Genomic DNA, 19,814 nt, shown 5'->3' on the forward strand with positions numbered 1-19,814 from the left:
GAGCTCCCAGTGGCCAAAACTGGAAAAATTTGAGTGACAAAATAAATAAAGTAGTATTGGATGATAACCCAAAGCAGAAGATGAAGATGTTAAGTCCATATTAATGTGAATAAATGACTAAATATATAAGAAAGAATAGACAAATCTCCCATGTGGAAGAATTCCAAACAGTTTATTTTTTTAAGTGTTGATTCAATAATGTAAAAAGAGGAAAGGTTATTAACGGAAAATGCAAACTGGGAATGAAGTCATCCCTCTATGTTTGGCTTTCAGAAAAGGTAGAGATGATATTCCAGCTAAAGTTTACATTAATGATATGAAGACCCTAAAGGCAGTTGAACATTGGCAATATTATCCACATTGTTTTTACCTGATAGCTATGTGATCATGCATTTTATGTATAGCTTTGACTGAAAACAGCAGGGCTTGCTTTTCAAATTGTGGAAGCCTGAAGTTCCTCAGAATCCCTCTTAGGCCAAGGTGTAGCTGAGAGGTGGGCAGGACGGGTTTTCAGTCCTGTATCAACCAGAGCATTTAACTCTTAAATCATGTTCTTCATTGTAGTATTTTATTTGAAGAACGCATTCTGAAGCTAACACAAAAATATCTGAAAATCACTGCACTGTGAAATTCCTAGTGGTGTTTTGTAGGTCTAGGTTCCTACAATAGGGGGCAAAAAGGAATACCTTGGGAAAATACTGACCCACAAAATAGATGCCTTTTGGAAGGAGCTATCTGCTAATAGAAGCAGGTGTCATATGCATTTACTAGGGCAAGTTGCAGAGCGGCTCATAATGTTTAAGTGAAATAAGGATGCCCTCCTTTCCATAGGGCCCTTGCATTGGGAACCAACAGAGCCTGGCTCACAGCAGGCTGTGGGATGCAGTGGTCGGCTTCCTGCACGTATTTGCTAACATGCAGATGAAACTCTCTCAGGTACTGTGGCCCTTCCCTGCTGTGTCATTGGTGTGAAATGTGAAATCAGTCCCCACCCCTTGGTATTTCCCCCCTGTGTGGATGTGGCTGCTTGATCAAATGGCTAGAAAAGCCTTGCAGATTAGATCTCACTTTTAAAACTGAGGCTTCAATGGGAGACAGGAAGAAATGCCTGGGGAGTGGGGTGGGGTGGGGTGGGGGGCCCAGACAGGTTTTGCATGGATGCAGCTTCCTTCCTTGTGTCCCACCAAACTGTCCTTTCATAATTGCCTCAACACTTGCTTTTTATGATGCTAATCCTTTATGCTTCCTCGTCACTGTTTTGTCAATTTATGACAATCTATCAGCCCTGTCTGGGTCTGTCAAATGTCTGCATGTCTCTGTAATTCATACATCCCTTCTTTCTTACCTTGGCTTCCCCTCCCTCCCCGTCTCTGCCTTTCCTTCTCACTCCCCATCTCTCTGGCAAGATGAATCAGAATCTCTCAGAGCATTTATTATGAACAAATATATGTAGTGTATGTGGTTGTCGATCACCTCTCTCCATGGCAACCCATGAGGGAGAACTTCAGGATATGTTTCAGGCTGATTAGAGTAACATTTGCAGCATTAATTTAAGTAATGTGTATTTAAAATTTTCAAGGCTGTCACATCTGCCTCCTCTCTTCTGGAATGTGCTATTTAACCCTTTCATTTTTCCCCTTTTGACTCTGGCCTTAATGGGAGGAGAGAGCTCTTGGGAGCGCTGCTAATTTGGCAGTAATAGGTCCACTCCTGTCAGCCCAGCCAGGGCAGTGCAGTGCAGTGCAGAGGCTCTGGAGACAGGAGCCTGGCCCTGCAACCTCCTCACTGGTGACTTTCAGGAAGTCACTCCCCCTTCCTGGTGTTTGGTTCCATCATCTATGAAATGTTGGGAATTAGAACAAATGATGTGAGGTCTCTTCCAGCTCTTAATATTCCACACTTCTGTGATATTCTGTGTATGGCTATGACCCACACCAAAGAGGGGGCAATCCTTCTGATTGAAAGACTAGACAAAGAACTGTGTATTTGTGAGAGAGTCTGTACAAGAAGTGTGGCCCAGAATGCATTTTTTAATCTCACCCTGAGACTGCCCACCTCCTATCTTCCAAGGATTATTTTCCTTCTGTGACATAGAGTTGAAAACAGAGGGGTAACTTGGCAATGCCCCGTCTGCAATGCTGAAGTGAAAACCAAACAGACTAGTATCAAAACCATCCAGAGGAATAGCCTCAATTATATAACATTTTAAGGGACCAGTGGCAGCCAGATCACCACCAATTAGAATCAGGAGACCCTAAATTAATCCAGAAAGAAAGGAGAACCCACTTGGTGTTTATAACCTTGACACCTTAATTGGACTGCAGTAGTATCCCCAAAAGCTCACCTGATAATTCGCCAGTATTATTGTACAAAAGAACAACATGCACTCGTAGAGATAACTGATGCCTCTTCAGTGGATTGGGTTGTTCCATAGTTTTGGACAACAAGTGGTGTCTCTGCCACATTGTGCTGATAAAAGGGAAACTAAAAGAGCTCTATTGGATGAGTCCTGCAGCAGTGAGCCTCCCCATTGCTCCAAACAGTGGATGATACGACGTCCACATTCACAATGGACGCAACCTTCACCTAACCTTTCCAGAGCAGGCTCTTGCTCACTGCCCTATACTTTGCTGAGGGATCAGATAGCTCAGGGGTATCTCCTGTTTCTGTTCTAGGATTCCAATCAGATCGAGCTGCTGAAGGAACTCTTGGATCTCCTTCAGGACATGGTGGTGATGCTTCTGTCCCTCCTGGAAGGTTGGGCTGTTTGGTATAACTAGGCATTCACACAACTGTAATTGGTCTGAGCACTAACCATACTAATCACGCAGATTGTCCTTCTGGCAGGTCATTGATGCCGTATGACGGTTAGAAAGCCAAATTTTCAGAAACAAAAAAATGAGTGAGGGGCACATGGTCTGATGGACAGAGCCTGAAACCAACTCATTTTATATCAATAGGAAAGCCAGAATGAACTGGGGAAAACCTCCAAGCTTTGCTCTACCCTATCCTCTCCCTCTCCCCATTGCTTTTCAGTACATCTGGCTGCCAGTGTGTATGCCAGCCATCTAGTTGGGCACCCTCCTAGGTCTAAGGGGATAAGGGGGCACCACTTATCCCTATGTGTCCCCAATAATCTGATAATGAAACCACTTCCCAGGCCCCAGGCCAGATAAAAGGCACTGGCGTGGCCATCTCCTTCTTCCCTTTGTTTCTTCCCCCTTGGCTCCTAGTGGTGTAGTCTTTATGGCTTGCTGCTCCGTCCTACCTAAACCATCTAAATGCTCCGTCTAAACCATCACGGTCAGAAAAGAGCCGACTCATTGGACATACAACTCTTCTAGAGGTAGCTACCTGACCAGTTACATGATGACTTGGGTTTATTTATATATTTGTATGTCTTTTTGAACCTGCCTCACAGGGAATGTGGTAAATGGAACTATTGGCAAGCAGATGGTTGACACGCTGGTAGAGTCATCTACCAATGTAGAAATGATCTTGAAATTCTTTGACATGTTCTTGAAACTTAAAGACCTAACCAGCTCAGACACCTTCAAAGAATATGACCCAGATGGTAAAGGGATTATCTCCAAAAAAGAATTCCAGAAGGCCATGGAAGGGCAAAAACAGTACACACAGTCAGAGATTGACTTTCTCCTTTCATGCGCAGAAGCTGATGAGAATGATATGTTTAATTACATTGATTTTGTAGACCGGTTTCATGAGCCGGCCAAGGACATAGGGTTTAATGTGGCAGTGTTATTGACAAATCTCTCCGAACACATGCCAAATGATTCTCGCCTTAAGTGCCTATTGGACCCAGCGGAAAGTGTACTAAATTACTTCGAACCCTACCTAGGACGTATTGAGATCATGGGCGGGGCCAAGAAAATTGAGCGCGTTTATTTTGAGATCAGTGAATCCAGTCGAACCCAGTGGGAGAAGCCCCAAGTGAAGGAATCTAAGCGGCAGTTCATCTTTGATGTGGTCAATGAAGGTGGAGAGCAAGAAAAGATGGAACTGTTTGTGAACTTCTGTGAGGATACCATCTTTGAAATGCAGTTAGCGTCTCAGATCTCTGAATCTGACTCAGCCGAAAGGCCAGAAGAGGAGGAGGAAGATGAAGATTCTTCTTACACGTTAGAAATTGAGGGGGAAGAGGAGGATGACAAGTCTTTTGAGTCTGCCTCTGCATTTGCCATGGCCTGTGCCTCAGTGAAGAAAAACGTTGCCAACTTCCTGAAGAAGGCAACCCTGAAGAACTTCAGGAAGCAGTACAGGAAGGTGAAGAAGATGACCGTGAAGGAGCTGGTGAAGGTGTTCTTCTCTTTCTTCTGGATGTTATTTGTGGGGCTATTCCAGTTGTTCTTCACCATATTGGGAGGAATCTTTCAGATCCTCTGGAACACAGTGTTTGGAGGGGGCCTAGTGGAAGGGGCAAAGAACATCAGAGTGACCAAGATCCTGGGTGACATGCCTGACCCAACCCAGTTTGGTATCCATGACGATGCCATGGAGGCTGAGCGGGCAGAGGTGACTGAGCCAGGTATTACACCAGAACTAGTCCACTTCGTCAAGGGTGAGAAAGGAGATGCAGATATCATGTCAGATCTCTTTGGATTCCGCTCAAAGAAAGAAGGTGGCTTAAAGCATGGGCCTGAAGTGGGTTTGGGTGATCTCTCTGAGATTATTGGCAAGGATGAACCCCCTACACTAGAGAGTACTGTACAGAAGAAAAGGAGAGCACAGGTAAGCATAAGTTGTTCTGTCCTCTTTACTTACGCCCAGAAATAGACTTGCAATCAGGTCTGATACCAATTCCCCAGGAAAACATCGTGCAGATACCAGCTCTCCCATATCCTGATCTTGCAGTTTCCAGGTCTGGGGAAAGCAAGACTCAGATGGTTGTCTCAGGGTCTTGCTGCTGAGTGGTCTTCAGCTGACATTGTAGAGTTCACACCTGATGGCCTTCCACATCTTTGTTAGAAGATTAGTTCTCATGGCATACAGGTTTCTTCAGTGAACCGAAAGCATAGAAAACTAGGTGTAGGTTTCCTTCACTATCCAAATCAGAGCGTTCCTGTAAAAACCTTTTGTAAGCAGAAATGGCATAAAGCAAAGAAAAGTTTATCATTTCATAAAAGCAAAAATCCTTTCTGGATTTCTTTCACTTAGCATCAACAGGTACTGATGGAGGTCTTTCATAAAAGTGAAGTATAAAGCAACCTTTCGGATAGTGGGAGAAACCTACAAAGCATAAGGAGAGACCTTTCTTTTGAGACTTCTGCAGTGTCCCAAAAGGTCCAAATGATATCATATGATTTAGCATCATTTTTATTTTTGAGATGCACCCACTATCCAATTTGGACTTTGATCACTTGACTAGATTAAGGTAATAACAGTAATTCAGAGTCCCCTTGGTCATGAAAGCTTCTGGGTGTTCCCCTCCACTGCAGCATCCAACTCACAGCACCTTTCTGGCCCTAAAAACAATGTGGAGAGAAGTACAAAGACATCAGAGCCCAAAGACAACATTTATTCATTCATTTCGTTAGTATTTATTAAATAGTTAGTATGTGCTTCTCACTGTTTTGGACTCTGAGGATACAATGGTGAATGAGAAATGCATCATCCCTATAATTTAGTGGGGAAAAAAGGACATTGTGGAAGTCAGTACAAGCATGAAAAATGTTAGGAAGGAGGAATGCCAGGTAAAGAAAATGTATAGGGGAAAACTCGCACCTAATTTTGGAGAGTCAGGGATGGAAGCATCAGAGCCATAGGCCTTGGTGCAAAATTATTTACTGTGTTTTGGTCCCTGATGTAGCCCCAGGCCCCAGACAGAGTTTGATACATAATAGAAATTCATTCTTGGCTTACTACATGCCAGGCTGTATTCTTAGTGTATGGGTATCCATTGGTTAACAAGAGAGACAAAATTTTTGCTTTAAAACATTTTTTAAATGTTTTTAACATTCATTTATTTTTGAGACAGAGAGAGTCAGAGCATGAACAGGGGAGGGTCAGAGAGAGAGGGAGACACAGAATCTGAAACAGGCTCTAGGCTCTGAGCTGTCAGCACAGAGCCCGATGCGGGGCTTGAACTCACGGACTGCAAGATCATGACCTGAGCTGAACTTGGACGCTTAACCAACTGAGCCACCCAGGCGCCCCCAAAATTTTTGCTTTAAAACAGCTTAACTTCTAGTGGAAGAAGACAACAAATCAATAAAATAATTATTGCTTGTGACACATGCTGAAAGGTAGGAACAAAGTCATGTGTTACAAAGTGAATGTGGGCCCTGGTATGAATAGGATGGCCAAGGGACTTCTGAAAATACATCATCTGAACCAAGTCCTGAAGGGTGACAGGCACAGGAAAGACGAGGGTAGTCATACTTCAGGCAGAGGATATGGCTTGTGTAAAGGCCTTGGTGCAGGGAAGGATTTGAAATGTACCAGGAAAGAAAAGGAGGTCCGGGTGCTTGGGTGTAGTAAACAAGTCAAGTGGGTACAAGACAAGGATGGAGAGAAAGGCCGTGATCACATAGACCTTGCAGGCCTCAGTGAGGAGCTTAAATTTTATTCTAAGTGCAATGGTCACCATTCAGAGGGATTGTGGTGGTTAAGAGGATTGAAGACAAGGCAGGAACCTGGTGGAAGCAGGTTCTGGATTGGACCTGGTGTGATCTGTGTCCCATCTCACCCTGACCACGTGGGGCAGTAGGACCAGGGCCATGGGGTCCTAACACAGGTTTTCTCTCTGAGTTGAATAATAAGGACGACTGAGTTGTTAAGTGTGAAATCTTTGTGTTGGCATTTCTCCAGAGTAGCTTGATGTGTAGCAGGACACTTCTGTCCCATGATCCTGAGAAGAGCAGAGACATTCTGAAGAGAGAAAGCGATGAGGACTTGTGACCAAGGAGATGAAAATGGCCAATGCCATATATGGCTCTTTACTATGATCTCTTTAACTTGAGGAAAACTTACCTCACTGTTATTTTTGTCTAGGCAGCAGAAATGAAAGCATCACATGAAGCAGAAGGAAAAGCGGAGCCTGAGAAGACAGAGTAAGTTCTTGGTAGCTTCGTCTACTTGAGGTGCTACAGCACATAGCTCTTGATATAGCACCTACTGTTCTGTTGCAGTGGTAGGTAGAAAACTTCATTTCCCTTAATGCAGGAAACACATACTGTACAAGTCCTGGACATACTTCTTTTTACCCCAGCTTATACAAGAAACACATTCTGTTGGTCTTGTTAACTTTGTGATTGCACCAATAGACCAGGATTTCACCATCGCGCCAAACAAATTATTGAATACCCACACTCAGCAACTTTGTATAATGCTGATGGTGGTGCTAAGATACTGAATACATCTTACATGCCAGGGTCTGTGCTAAGATCTCTTATACAGCATCTCACTTAATTCCTACCACAAGCTTAGAAGTAAAGGTACTATTACTAATTCCAGCAGTCTAAGAAAGTAAAGGACTCGGGGCACCTGGGTGGCTCAGTCGGTTAAGCGTCCGACATCAGCTCAGGTCATAATCTTGTGGTTCGTGAGTTCAAGCCCTGCATCAGGCTCTGTGCTGACAGTTCAGAGCCTGGAGCCTGCTTCGGATTCTGTGTCTCTCTCTTTCTCTCTGCTCCTCCTCTATGCATGCTCTGTCTCTCTCTCAAAAATAAACATTTAAAAAAATTTTAAAGACAACTTTTCTGAAGGTTAAAAAAAAATGTTTAGCTGAATTTAAGAAGACTACAAACATATTTACAACTGACACATGCCCATGATTGTGACTCATCCAAGTGGGCACAGCTCATTAAATGCAAAGTTGACATCCAGGCACTGTGGAATGATACAGACCTGAGGTTCCCACCCTCAAGGAGTAATTACAAGATTTCTTTTTAATGTAGTCTCCCTATCTGGGCCAGGCCCCCTGCTGCCCTTCTGTGCTGAGTGGGCTTCTTGTTCGTACAGCATGGAAGATGGGGAGAAGGAGGGTACGGCCAAGGAAGAAGAGCAAGCTGACGCCCTGTGGGCAGAAGTGACAAAGAAGAAGAAGCGGCGACGGGGCCAGAAAGTTGAGAAGCCTGAAGCCTTCATGGCTAATTTCTTCAAAGGGCTGGAAATCTATCAGACCAAGTTACTGGTAAGCACTCTAGCCTGGCCATGCTCCGGTGCAGACCTCAGACGAGTGGTCACTGATTCTGTTTCACTGTTTGCTTCGTTATGCTTCCTTGTCTTTCTCATTCCTTTTCTTCTCTCATTCATCTGTTGTTTCCTTTTGTGTTGGAGGAAAAGGAAAAGAGGCTAGCCTGGGGAAAGCCAAGTGCTCCAGCCCCTCTACCCAGCACTGGATGCCCTGTGCTCTCTGCCAGTGAGCTCTCGTGTGTTATGTGCTCACTTAGCCTGTCATAGTCCAGAGCTCAGAAACGGCCAGACCATTTGGGATGCAGAAAGAATATTCTTATGTTAGGTTCTCCTGTTACTCCTTGGAAGCTTTGTTATTCCACCTGCAATCAGCCCTCAGCATAGCTTGTAATGTCCTTTCTCTGACAAACTGCCCACTGAGGTGCAGCTGCTGATGGTCAGGACAACACCTTCCCCAACACCATTGGTGAGAGCCTCCTACACAGAGAGACTGAGAGCTTTTCCCAAACTGCTATCATTCCAGTCCTCAAGTGCTGATTTTTCTTTTTTTGTTTTAATTTTTTTTAATTTTTATTTGTTTTTAAGGCAGAGACAGAGCATGAATGGGGGAGGGTCAGAGAGAGAGGGAGACACAGAATCTGAAGCAGGCTCCCGGCTCCGAGCTGTCAGCACAGAGCCCGACCCAGGGCTTGAACTCACAGACCGTGAGATCATGGCCTGAGCCGAAGTCAGAAGCTCAACTGACTGAGCCACCCAGGTGCCCCCAAGTGCTGATTTTTCTAGGGAAGATGGCAATGGGAATGCTACCTTGAGGGGGAGAGGCAGAGGGAGAGGGAGAGGCAGTGACTTGCAAGGGGACAAAGACTTTAGGCCACAGACTGGCTACATCCAGGGTGGGAGCTGCAAGGCTCTTCTGTGGGCATAGAAAACTCATTTCTAAATAGACTTACCGTCTGTATAGAGTGCGCATGCACTCACGCACCCTAACAGCAGCATTTTGGTCTTCTGCTAGTGACCTGTTTAGGCTTTTGATTCCCTGAGGGGTAAACCAGGGCAGAGTTCCTTTTAGCATTATTCTGAGCCACTTTTCTAAATCAATGGCTCCTGTTTCTCCCCAAATAAGTCATAAGAAGTCCAGCACTGTCTTAGTACAGTGGTTACCAAGGAGTAGGGCCAGTCCCGTGTAAATTTCTAACCAGAAAAGGTCTCCTGTTGGAGGGAAGGAAGGTCTCTTTCCCTTCCAGAACTCTTCTACTTCTGCCTGTCCTTTCCTTTTCAGCATTACCTGGCCAGGAATTTCTACAACCTGAGGTTCCTCGCTCTGTTTGTAGCCTTCGCTATCAACTTCATCCTGCTCTTTTACAAGGTGATACTGCATTTAGGGGTTATTTGCTCACTATACTATATACTTTTTAAAAATCAGAATAGAACTTATGCCCTTAATTAGAGCAGAAATTCTAATACCTAAGGAAATCTCTAAGTCACTGGCTTCCAAAAAGGATATGGTCTTTAACATTTGGAGGAATGGAGACACTGCTTGCAAGGAAGGCCAGTTAGGGCATCATCTCCATAGTTTAGGCTTGTTCTAGTCATTACTTAATAAATTCTCCAAATATTTGTTGGGTGCCTACTATATTCTAGACCCTGTATTAGGCACTATAATGCATTTCAAAATGAATAGTAAATACAAGTTTTTTTCCTTAAAGGATAAGGTAACAGAAAGCCGTTATAATTGGTCCATATGTTAGAACTATTATGAAGGAAGAATTAACAGTAGTTGGTTTGGGGATATGGGAAAAGAGACTAATCAGGATAAATAAAGATTTTGAACATTGCTAAGTGGGTCTTGTAGATCATAGGCACATAATAAATGTTAGTGGAATGAATAAATGAATGCTAGTTCCTGAATTCCTGACATAGCCTTTAACTGGCTACTCTAACTTTTGCCTTTCTCCCTCCTTATCTAAAACCATCAATCTGATTTGTATAAACCTTTCTTTAATCTACATCAACCTGCCACTAGATTGAACTAATAATGGCTTTCCTTTGCCTATAGTCCGACACTTTGCCTGTGGAAGAAAAATGGAAATCTGTAGAGGGGCGTGTAGCAAAGCTTGGCTTTAAACATACTGAGGTTGAAGTGACTGCAGACAGTTATCCAGGTGAAGGTAGCCAGCAGGCATTGGAAATGCAGATGGAAAGCCTCACAGGTGTACATTTGGAAGCCATCTGTGTAAGAATGGCAGTTGAAGGCATGCATGTCAAAGGCTTCTAAAAAAGAATGAAAAAATGTCGACTATGTGCGAGCACACGCGCACGCAGTTGTGCATGTGCACGTTCGTGTCTTCGCCTCCTCCCAGGACACGGCATTTCAGAAATTACCTCCTGTGGTATAGGGATCATAGCACACATAGTAAAGCTCTCCTCTTCCTTTTTAAAGTAGGTTCCGCGCTGGGCACGGAGCCCAATGCGGGGCTTGAACTCACCACCCTGAGATCAAGACCTGAGCTGAGATCAAGAGTCGGGCATTTAACCAAATGAGCCACCCAGGCACCCCAGCTCTCGTAACTTTTTTTGTTTTTCAAGAGATAGTATTTGTCTCTCGGAAATTTTCTTTGTAGTTATGATAGACATTGGAGATTCCTAGGAATAAGTTACCTAAAACCTCATTCCCTCAGCAAATAATGCTGCATTACTACCATGTGTATAGCATATGCTAGCAGTCTGAAAAAATGGGGGGAGAGCCCACTGGCAGAGGTACTTTCTGATGTTTGTAAGAAAGTGTGTGTCTTGGGCCAGGTCACTGAAGAGCCTTTAGAAGAAGAGACAGAGGACGTTGCAAACCTGTGGAATTCCTTTAATGATGAGGAAGAGGAAGAAGCGATGGTGTTCTTTGTCCTACAGGAGAGCACTGGGTATATGGCACCAGCACTGCGGGCCTTGGCCATTATCCACACCATCATCTCTTTGGTCTGTGTGGTGGGCTATTACTGCCTGAAGGTGAGTTGCTGGCTACTCTGAATCTAATCTGACTCCTTGGGGAAGATGCATCATTTTGAACCCAGCGAGCCCTTTATTCTCCAGGACTTTGCTTGTAGCCTGAGGTTCAGAGAGTGGTGGCAGTGCCATCACCGGGGAGCTGGTTAGAACTGCAGAATCTTGCCCCACCCCTGGCCTTTTACCTCAGAAGCTACGACTCACCATGCCCTCCTGGGTGATCTGTATTCACACCCTACTGTAAGAAGCCTTACTCCGGGAGTCCCTTTTCAGATACTTCCTGTTGAATTTCATAGGATTAGAGTCATCATGCTAAGTCACACATGCAGCTAGTAATGAGAGCCGCTTCTGATCTTGGAACTTATGTTGGAATTTTATAAAAATGCTTTTCACCTTTCAAAATCTATTGGTTTTTAACTACTTCAGATGTCAGAAGCAAACTTACTGATGGATTACTGTCTCAGCTATGTAGGGCTGCATAACAAATCCTCCCGAGACCTTAGTCATTTAAAATAACAATCACTTTCTAAGATTCTGTGACTTGGCTGGGCACATTTGAGCAATCCCTCTGCTCTGTGTGAAGGCAGCTGTGTCAGCAATTATCTGTCAGCTCAGCTGGGCTGGACTGTCCATGATGGCACACTCTCACACCTGGAGTGTTGTCAAGGGAACAGCTGGAAGGCTGGGCTCAGCTGGGGCAGCTGGACCTCTCTCTCCGTATAGACTCAGAGCATTCCCCCTTCCATTTGGCCTCTCTGTATGCTCTTTCTGGCAAGGTAGCTGGACTTCTTGCATATGACGGCTTGGGGTTTTCCAAAAAGAGCACAGTAATGGAAGCTACTAGCCTTTTTAAAGCTTAGGCCTAGAACTGTCACAGTGTCACTTTACTGCCTTCTGGTGCTTACAGAAAGTCACAGGGTCAGCCCAGATTCATGGTTGCACAGGAGATGAGGGGGAGCCACACAAGGGCGTGAATACAAGGAGACATAGTTCACGGGAGCCATCTTCAGACACTACTATAGTTATATGAATCTTTATATATTCATGTGAATCATAGTATTTTTGGCTTTCTAAGTCTGGTTCTGTTGCTACTATACCACATCTTTTTTCTCATTACATTTTGTTTCGTAAGTAGGAAGTCTCCTTGGCCATACACTAAGCCATCTTCTCCTGGGAAGAGTCCCAAACATATATTCCTATCTTTGTGGCCCTCTCTTCGTCCCCAGGAACTGTAATATCATGTGGGAAGTCTAGCTACCCCGGTGGGGAGACCACTTGCTCTAATCCACGCTAAGGACTCTTTTGTAATGATGAGAGCACACATTCTGGAGGCTTCCTGGGTGGGACTTACAGTTCTGCCACTTAACCTCACCATTCCTATCTCCTCCTCTGTACATATGAGTGTTAATAATAATAGCACAACCCCTAAAAGTAGCTGGGAGTATTAAATGAATTAAAATGTATAGAGGGACCCAGAACACAAACATAGTAACCACTAGAGTGTTAGTGGTTTACCTTAGTTTACCATCCTAGGGCTCAGCTTGTTGGATTCAGTGCAGATATACCAGTGACCTAGAGAAAACACAAGGTAAACACTATCTAGGGAATAAAGATGTGGAAGTCCTACTTACAAGGATATACAAATCCTTAGAAGACTGAAGGGGGGAATGCTTCAAACTCCAGAGATGAGTACTGCTCTAAAACTTCATAGTATTATGATTATGATTATGATGATGATGACTATTCAGAGTCATTTCACAATATAGCAGGTATTAGTCAGAGTAGCTTTATCTTTGCTTTCCCTCCCACATCATCCATTAACTAGCAAGCAATCATCAGTTCCTCACAGGGTGCAATGCCTATTATTAGCCTTTGCCACCTTCCTGTCATTAGTCTTTTCTTTGCTTGGTGTTGTTTTGTCATGTTAAAGATAAAAAGGGCAAGAAGCAACTCTTTACAAATCACTATCTAAATTTTGTCTTTTTTTTCCCTTGGAAATAAAGGAATAGCATGGGTATTTATAGATAACGTGAGCTTTGAGAAAGAGTTATTGGAAGAACCCGTTTGGAGACCAAAGCCTGAGGGATGTTGCCAAGTAACCAGTGGCTTTCCAGCTGAATGAGAAGCCTTGGCTCTGTCTGCATTAAGCTTTCCTGGCTATAGGAGCCCTGGCTATTCTGAATTCTCATTTCCTAGGATTTCAGTAGCACCCTCTGACCTCACTAACTCTGTCCCTTATTTGAATTATTGTATGTCTGTTGATGGTTGAAGCAAGTTTCCCCTCCTTTTCTACTTTTTTCTGTGGTGGGCCACCATAGCCATGCCACCATCTCTAGGCTAAAATCAAAGTTCCAAATGTAAGAGAATGGGGAGTGATAATAGGAAACCAATAACTGTGTTTCTCTCAGGAAGAAAACTTCAATAACAGCCCAGTGAATCCTCTCATCCCTGCTAGCAAACCCCCATATTTCATTAACCAAACGTCAGTGCCATGAGATCAATATGACCCTAGCCATTGAAGGCGGCTGGAACATTCCATGGTATTCTGTGGCTGAGCAATCCGTTCTAGAATAGTTCATTTTCTTTATAAGTCATGTGCCAACTCCAGCCTAGGAGCCCTAGGGTACCTAACTCATTTGGCCCAGGGACTGGTCTAAATATGGCCTTCTCCCCAGGATGGGTCAAGGAGTCCAGTTTGTATTACTACAAGCTATTTAACCCAAACCTTAAAGGGTGGCCCAAGATGAGGGTGGCTCCAGATTTTTGGAGAAGGAAACATATTAGCCAAAGGAGTGAGAAGAGATTTGACTTTGGACCCACAACTAGGCACCCTGAGAATCCTACTACAAAGAGATTACTGCCCCCAGGCTGCCTGGCTGGCTCAGTTGGTAAAGCATGAGACTCTTGATCTCAGAGTTGTGAGTTTGAGCCCCAGGTTGGGTGTAGGGATTACTAAAAACAATAAACTTCAAAAATAAGAGATTACTGCCCCCTCAAATGGGAAAGGTTAATTTGCGAGAAATGCTTGGGAGAGGGTGCTTGAATTAGAAAGCCTGCATTGAGCAAGCAGTGTCTTCCCACTCGTAGGTCCCTTTGGTGGTGTTCAAAAGAGAAAAAGAAATTGCCAGGAAGCTGGAGTTCGATGGCCTGTATATCACTGAACAGCCATCTGAAGATGACATCAAGGGGCAGTGGGACCGCTTGGTAATCAACACACCGTAAGTGTCCCCTCACCTCCATCCCAAAAAGGGAAAGGCGTCTGTACTGTAAACAGAATGGCATGTTCTTAGCCAGCCTTGGAGACTGATTAATAGAAGCCTTTTTTTTTTTTTTTTTTTTTTGGTTTCTAGGACGTGTTTTCTCTACCGCCTTCCTAGTAAATAGCCTGTTGCCCCTCAAACACTGGTGTTGTATCCCTATGCATTCAGTGGGAGGCATTCAGTGGAGGCTGTCGGGGAGTGATGAGCATATTTAACTAAGAGCAGATGGTCCAGTGCAGTGTTAAGGAGTTTTCATGTTCGAGTCATGCAGAATGCTTCCCTGACCCAGAGGTTCTGAGATCATCTGATCTATCTCCAGAGCACCCATGCTGCACAGCAGTCCTGTGTCGGCACCAACTCTGAAGTTGTCTCAAAATAATAGCCTGGATAGTATTAGAGCTCCTTCCAATGTCGATGGATAGGCAGTTCCATGGGCAGTTAGAATAGGGCCATCAGGGGGCACCTGGGTGACTCAGTTGGTTAAGTGTCTGACTCTAGATTTCAGCTCAGGGCATGATCCCAGGGTCGTGGGATGGAGCCCTATGTCAGGCTCCACACTGAGCATGGAACCTGCCTAGGATTGTCTCTCCCCTTGTGCGCCTCTCTCTCTCTCTGTCTCTCAAATAATTTAAAAAAGAGCCATCTGGCTGGGGTGCTACTACCTGTGTCATTAAGCCTGTCTTGATGGGCATGTATGTGATTAGTACTGTGATGGGAAAGACCATGGATTCTACAGGCAGAAGCGGGTTACCAGGTCAGCTCTGTAACTTAGTTGCCTGTGAAAGGGGCAAGGTAATGAAGCCTTTTAGACCCTGATTTCCTCTTCATTAACGGAGCCATGAGAATACCTACGACCTCCTGCAGTCTGGGAGGATGAATGAGTGTATGTCACATGCTTGGTACAGTACACCTGGCACGTGGTAGGCATCAAGCTGTTGGTCATTCCTTCTCCCTACCTGTTCAAAAAATGGCTGCCATCATTAGCGAAGGTAATGCCAGTGTGTTCCCAACTGGGAAAATGAAAGTTTGAAGATAAATTAGTGTGTTGAAGGAAAAGAGATACATAAACAGAGGTGACTGTTGTCACCTTAGCTGTGCCAATTAAAATATGCATGTCTGCAAACAGCAACTCTGACCCTGGGAGAAGAAAACTGCTCCTTATCCAAAGAGGGTCAGGCACACTGAGGGAGGCAGCTCTGTAAAGGCCCAGCTGAGCTTTTTAAAATAGTCTCTAGAAAGGGGAAGAAAAGAAGTGAGCATGCAAATCAAAAGCCTGTCCCCTGCTCCATGTCTGTGCCAGTCAGCTCGAATAAAGGAAAAAAAAAGGAAAACACGAGGCCTAATTTCTGACCCTTTGTCATCACATCACAGAAATTTTGTATACTCTTAAATAATGTGATTCTTTGGTCAGCTTTCTGCAGTTATCAGTAATGCTTGTATATGTGACACAGGTGATTTGGCCTAAAAGTCTCAGTAAAAAGGCAGTTCAGCTTCTATGAATGGATCTAAGGAGATAATAAGACAATTACACTAAAACGTTCCAACAAGGATATTTGTTGATTTTTTTTTTCATTTGAAGTGGCTTCAATGCCCATGAGTAGGGAAATGTGTAGATAGCATTTTTAAAAATTTTAGATGGATGAATCTTTGTTTCCACAGTAATGGCACCACAGTACACGTAACCTACTTTTTACAGTTAACTATATGTCAAAGAGAGCTATCTTATTTTATTTTTATATTGTTAATGAACTACAAACTTTAAAAAATGGAGCACTGCTGATAGCTTCAAAGTCCGGGATGTTCTCTCTGATCGTATTCTCCCCAACCCCCACTTAACTACTCTCCTGGCTTCAGTGATATTCATTCTTGTGCTTTAGTATATAGTTTACCTCTTAGGTATGTGTCCCTGGAACCATTGTTTCTTGTCAACTGATTTTGAACTTTATGTAAAGGGAATTATGCTACATGCATTATACTGTCATTGAAATCTTTCATTCAGGAGTGCATCTGGAGCTTGCCCAGGTTGATGTGTGTAGTCATAGTTTGGTCATTTTCAAAGCTGTAGCATTTTCCATTATATAAGCACTTGTCATGTGTGTATCGTGTATTTATACATTTTCCTGACAGTGGATACTTCAACTGTTTCTAGTCTCTGGCTCTTATAAACAGTGGGACAATGAATACTTTTATACCCGATGCTCAAGTAAAAGAGTTTCTCTAGAATAGAAATCAGGAAAGGAATTTCCTGAATAGTAAGGTATGCAAATGTTTGTCTTGATTAACATTCCAACCAGCACTGTATGAGAGTTCCTGCTTCTCTGCCTTTTTGCTACACTTGTTAAGATACTCAAATAACTTTGCTAATTCAGTAGGTGTGTAATAGCATCTCACTGTGCATTTTTTTGATTTCTAAAGAGGTTGAGCATCTTGTATTATTTTTTGACCATTCATATATAGAAGTGGCACTTACTTATGCATTTCCCTTCTGAAGGCCCTGTCATCTACCTCACATTTTTAAACATTTTTTTATGTTTATTTGAGAGAGAGAGACAGTATGAGAAGGGGAGGGACAGAGAGAGAGGGAGACACAGAATCCGAAGTAGCCTCCAAGCTGTCAGCACAGAGCCTGACATGGGGCTCAAACTCACGAACCAAACCGCGAGATCATGACCTGAGCTGAAGTCAGATGCTTAACCAACTGAGCCACCCAGGCGCCCCCATCTACCTCAGATTTTAAGTAAAGGATATTATTTAAAAATACGTATATTATCAAGTAAAACTATGTTTTCTACCTTCAAGGAGCTTACATACCTAGTCAGGGGACAAGAATACACAGACCAAGGTAAGATCATGTCTGTGAAATGGTCTTGCCTGGAACCTTCAGTCAGCATCTCTGTGGCATCACCTGTGGAATTTTACCCTTAGGACCAAATATGACCAAGGCCAAGTTGTATGTTAAGGACTAAATGTGACCAAGGCCAAGTTGTATGTTATCCATTTGGATAAAGGATTTAAGAGAAAGGAGATATTGGTGTGGACAGAGGAAGCCTGGATTGATTTTTATTTGCTTTGTTTATTTTAGGCTCTAAATGTAATACGTGAAAAAAATCAAGTAGAAAAATGTACAAAGAAGAAAATAAAAATAATCACTTGCATTCCTCCGGAGATAAAACCTATTACCAGTTTACTTTGTAACCCCAGCATCTGTTTTTGCTTTTAAGTGGCATTTGGATGTTTGAAACAAAGAAATTGCTTTTGCTTCCCCTTTCCCCCCTCCCTACAAAAAAAAAAAAATGTTTAAAGATTGTCAGCTTGTTTATTGAGGGAGAAGTGGCATTTGCTCACAGTTGTTCTTCTGAGAGGCCCATGAAGAGAGGGATGTCCTCACTTCCTTATCACCAGCTTGGGTGGTCTTTATAAAATAAGAGACTGTTATGTTCCACAGGCAATAAGAATGACTCAGATTAAGGAAAACAGAAGTAAGAATGCCTGCACCAAGGTTCAGAGGTTCCTTGGCTGCAATCTAGACTCACAATGAACTCTCCCAGGAAAGATCGATTTCAGGATGGAAAGGAGAAAAGTATCTTAAATGGTTTTTGCCAACCTGCCCACAAGTGACAGTCCTTCCTTAATTTGAACAATGACAATTTGCAGTGGAGCTGGTATGAGTTCCTAGGCTCAGGGCAGAAATTGCCTCTGAGGGGTTAGGGATGGTATGGTAGAGGGGACCATGTCCAAAAGACAAGAGGGGTCTAATTCCCTGAGAAAAGCAGACCCCACAGGAGTTATATGGGAATGGAAAATAGAGTGGATGAGCCCTCTGGTTAAGAAAAACCCCACATACATGAACAAAAGATGATTCCCATACTGGAAACTTCATGAAGTTAGGGACCTCATCTACACTTGCCACCACTATATCCCTATCAGCTACCCCAGGTACCAACATGAAGTTAGGCACTCAGTGAAGGAAGGTTGAATGCATGTGTTTTCCTATAGGCTTTTGTTTGCAGTTATACTGGGATCAGGAGACATGGATCTGCTTCTGTCTAATCTGATGCCACAATTTCTGGCTCTTTACCATACTTTTGAAGTAGAAAATGCAGAGTGGCTCTCCAGTATTCCAGAAGTCAACACAAAGAAGCAAAACCATAAATCAGACCTGTGGGGACTCTTTCAATCAGTCTCAATTCTCGAATGAGCAGGACAAAACCCAAGGAGATCCTAGATCCAGACACAGATTGCAAAGCCTCTTGATGTGCTTGCCTTGATGCTAAGTATCTCCCTTTTTTATTCTGTTTTTCAGATCTTTTCCTAATAACTACTGGGACAAGTTTGTAAAGAGAAAGGTAGGCCTTGTCAGTTGGGAGTGGGGCGTAGGGATGGGGAGAGTTCCATGACCACGAAAGAAATGTAGGGTTTTTTGTTGTTGTTGTTTTGTTTTTTTAAGTTCTTCATCTACAGGGGCGCCTGGGTGGCTCAATCAGTTAAGCATCTGACTTCAGCTCAGGTCATGATCTCACAGTTGGATTTCGAGCCCGGCATCAGGCTCTGTGTTGACAGCTCGGAGCCTAGAGCCTACTTCAGATTCTCTCTCTCTGTCCCTCCCCTGCTCGCACTCTGTCTCTCTCTCTGTCAAAAATAAAGAAACATTAAAAAAAATTTTTTAAAAGTTCTTCATCTACAAACATGAATAAATTTGATGTTGTTTTTATGATGGTATCTCAAAAAGAGTAAGTCACAGAAGGGTTTTTTATGAGCATATGTAGGTTTTGGCTCCATTGCTATAATCAGCTGCCCTAAACAGCTTAATACAATCACTGTTTTCTGCATACTAGTTTCTTTCTCTGTTCCAAAAAGATACTAGCTTGAAAAAAAACGTTTTTCACTTATCTCTGTCACTTCTGTTTTCTCCGGGGGGGGGGGGGGGGGGGGGGGTGGTGGTGGTGGTTATCTTATCTTATTTTTTTATTTTTTTCCTGTTGCATTTTGAATCATGTCTTTATCAGTCACTTGAAAGAGCCCAGAGTGTAGCAAAGCTCTGAAGACCTCGGGGCCAGAGAAAACACTGATGGTGTTGAGTGGCCCAAACCCACTCTGTTGTCTTCTCTCTTTAGGTGATTAACAAGTATGGTGATCTCTACGGAGCAGAACGCATTGCTGAACTCCTAGGTTTGGACAAAAATGCCCTTGATTTCAGCCCAGTAGAAGAAAGCAAAGCAGAGGCGGCCTCTCTGGTGTCATGGTACAGAGCTTAGGAGTTTAAATCCAAAGTCTGGCCATAGTGGATCCTTTGATTTTCCAGCCCTCTTCTGCATGCCAGAGGAAGGAACTGCAGAATGTCTGTGTGCTCTCAGGCTCTGGTCTGGCTTAGGAGTTTCTTCTAGGTTCTAACATATTGGGAGA

At 43.5% G+C, this 19,814-nt stretch overlaps 1 protein-coding gene across 1 annotated transcript in view; it reads left to right on the forward strand.

The window, feature by feature from the left end:
- Positions 1 to 19,814, forward strand: part of RYR3 (ryanodine receptor 3) — a 368,605-nt gene that overhangs the window by 337,506 nt on the left and 11,285 nt on the right. The window contains exons 87-96 of the mRNA XM_047863199.1: positions 832 to 936; positions 2,676 to 2,757; positions 3,422 to 4,749; positions 7,012 to 7,070; positions 7,981 to 8,152; positions 9,434 to 9,520; positions 10,954 to 11,154; positions 14,239 to 14,369; positions 18,715 to 18,757; positions 19,526 to 19,653. Coding sequence (XP_047719155.1) covers positions 832 to 936; positions 2,676 to 2,757; positions 3,422 to 4,749; positions 7,012 to 7,070; positions 7,981 to 8,152; positions 9,434 to 9,520; positions 10,954 to 11,154; positions 14,239 to 14,369; positions 18,715 to 18,757; positions 19,526 to 19,653 — 2,336 coding nt within the window. The remainder of the gene's footprint in view (positions 1 to 831; positions 937 to 2,675; positions 2,758 to 3,421; positions 4,750 to 7,011; positions 7,071 to 7,980; positions 8,153 to 9,433; positions 9,521 to 10,953; positions 11,155 to 14,238; positions 14,370 to 18,714; positions 18,758 to 19,525; positions 19,654 to 19,814) is intronic.

Source organism: Prionailurus viverrinus, chromosome B3 (genome assembly GCF_022837055.1).
Source record: "Prionailurus viverrinus isolate Anna chromosome B3, UM_Priviv_1.0, whole genome shotgun sequence".
Lineage (NCBI taxonomy): Eukaryota > Metazoa > Chordata > Mammalia > Carnivora > Felidae > Prionailurus > Prionailurus viverrinus.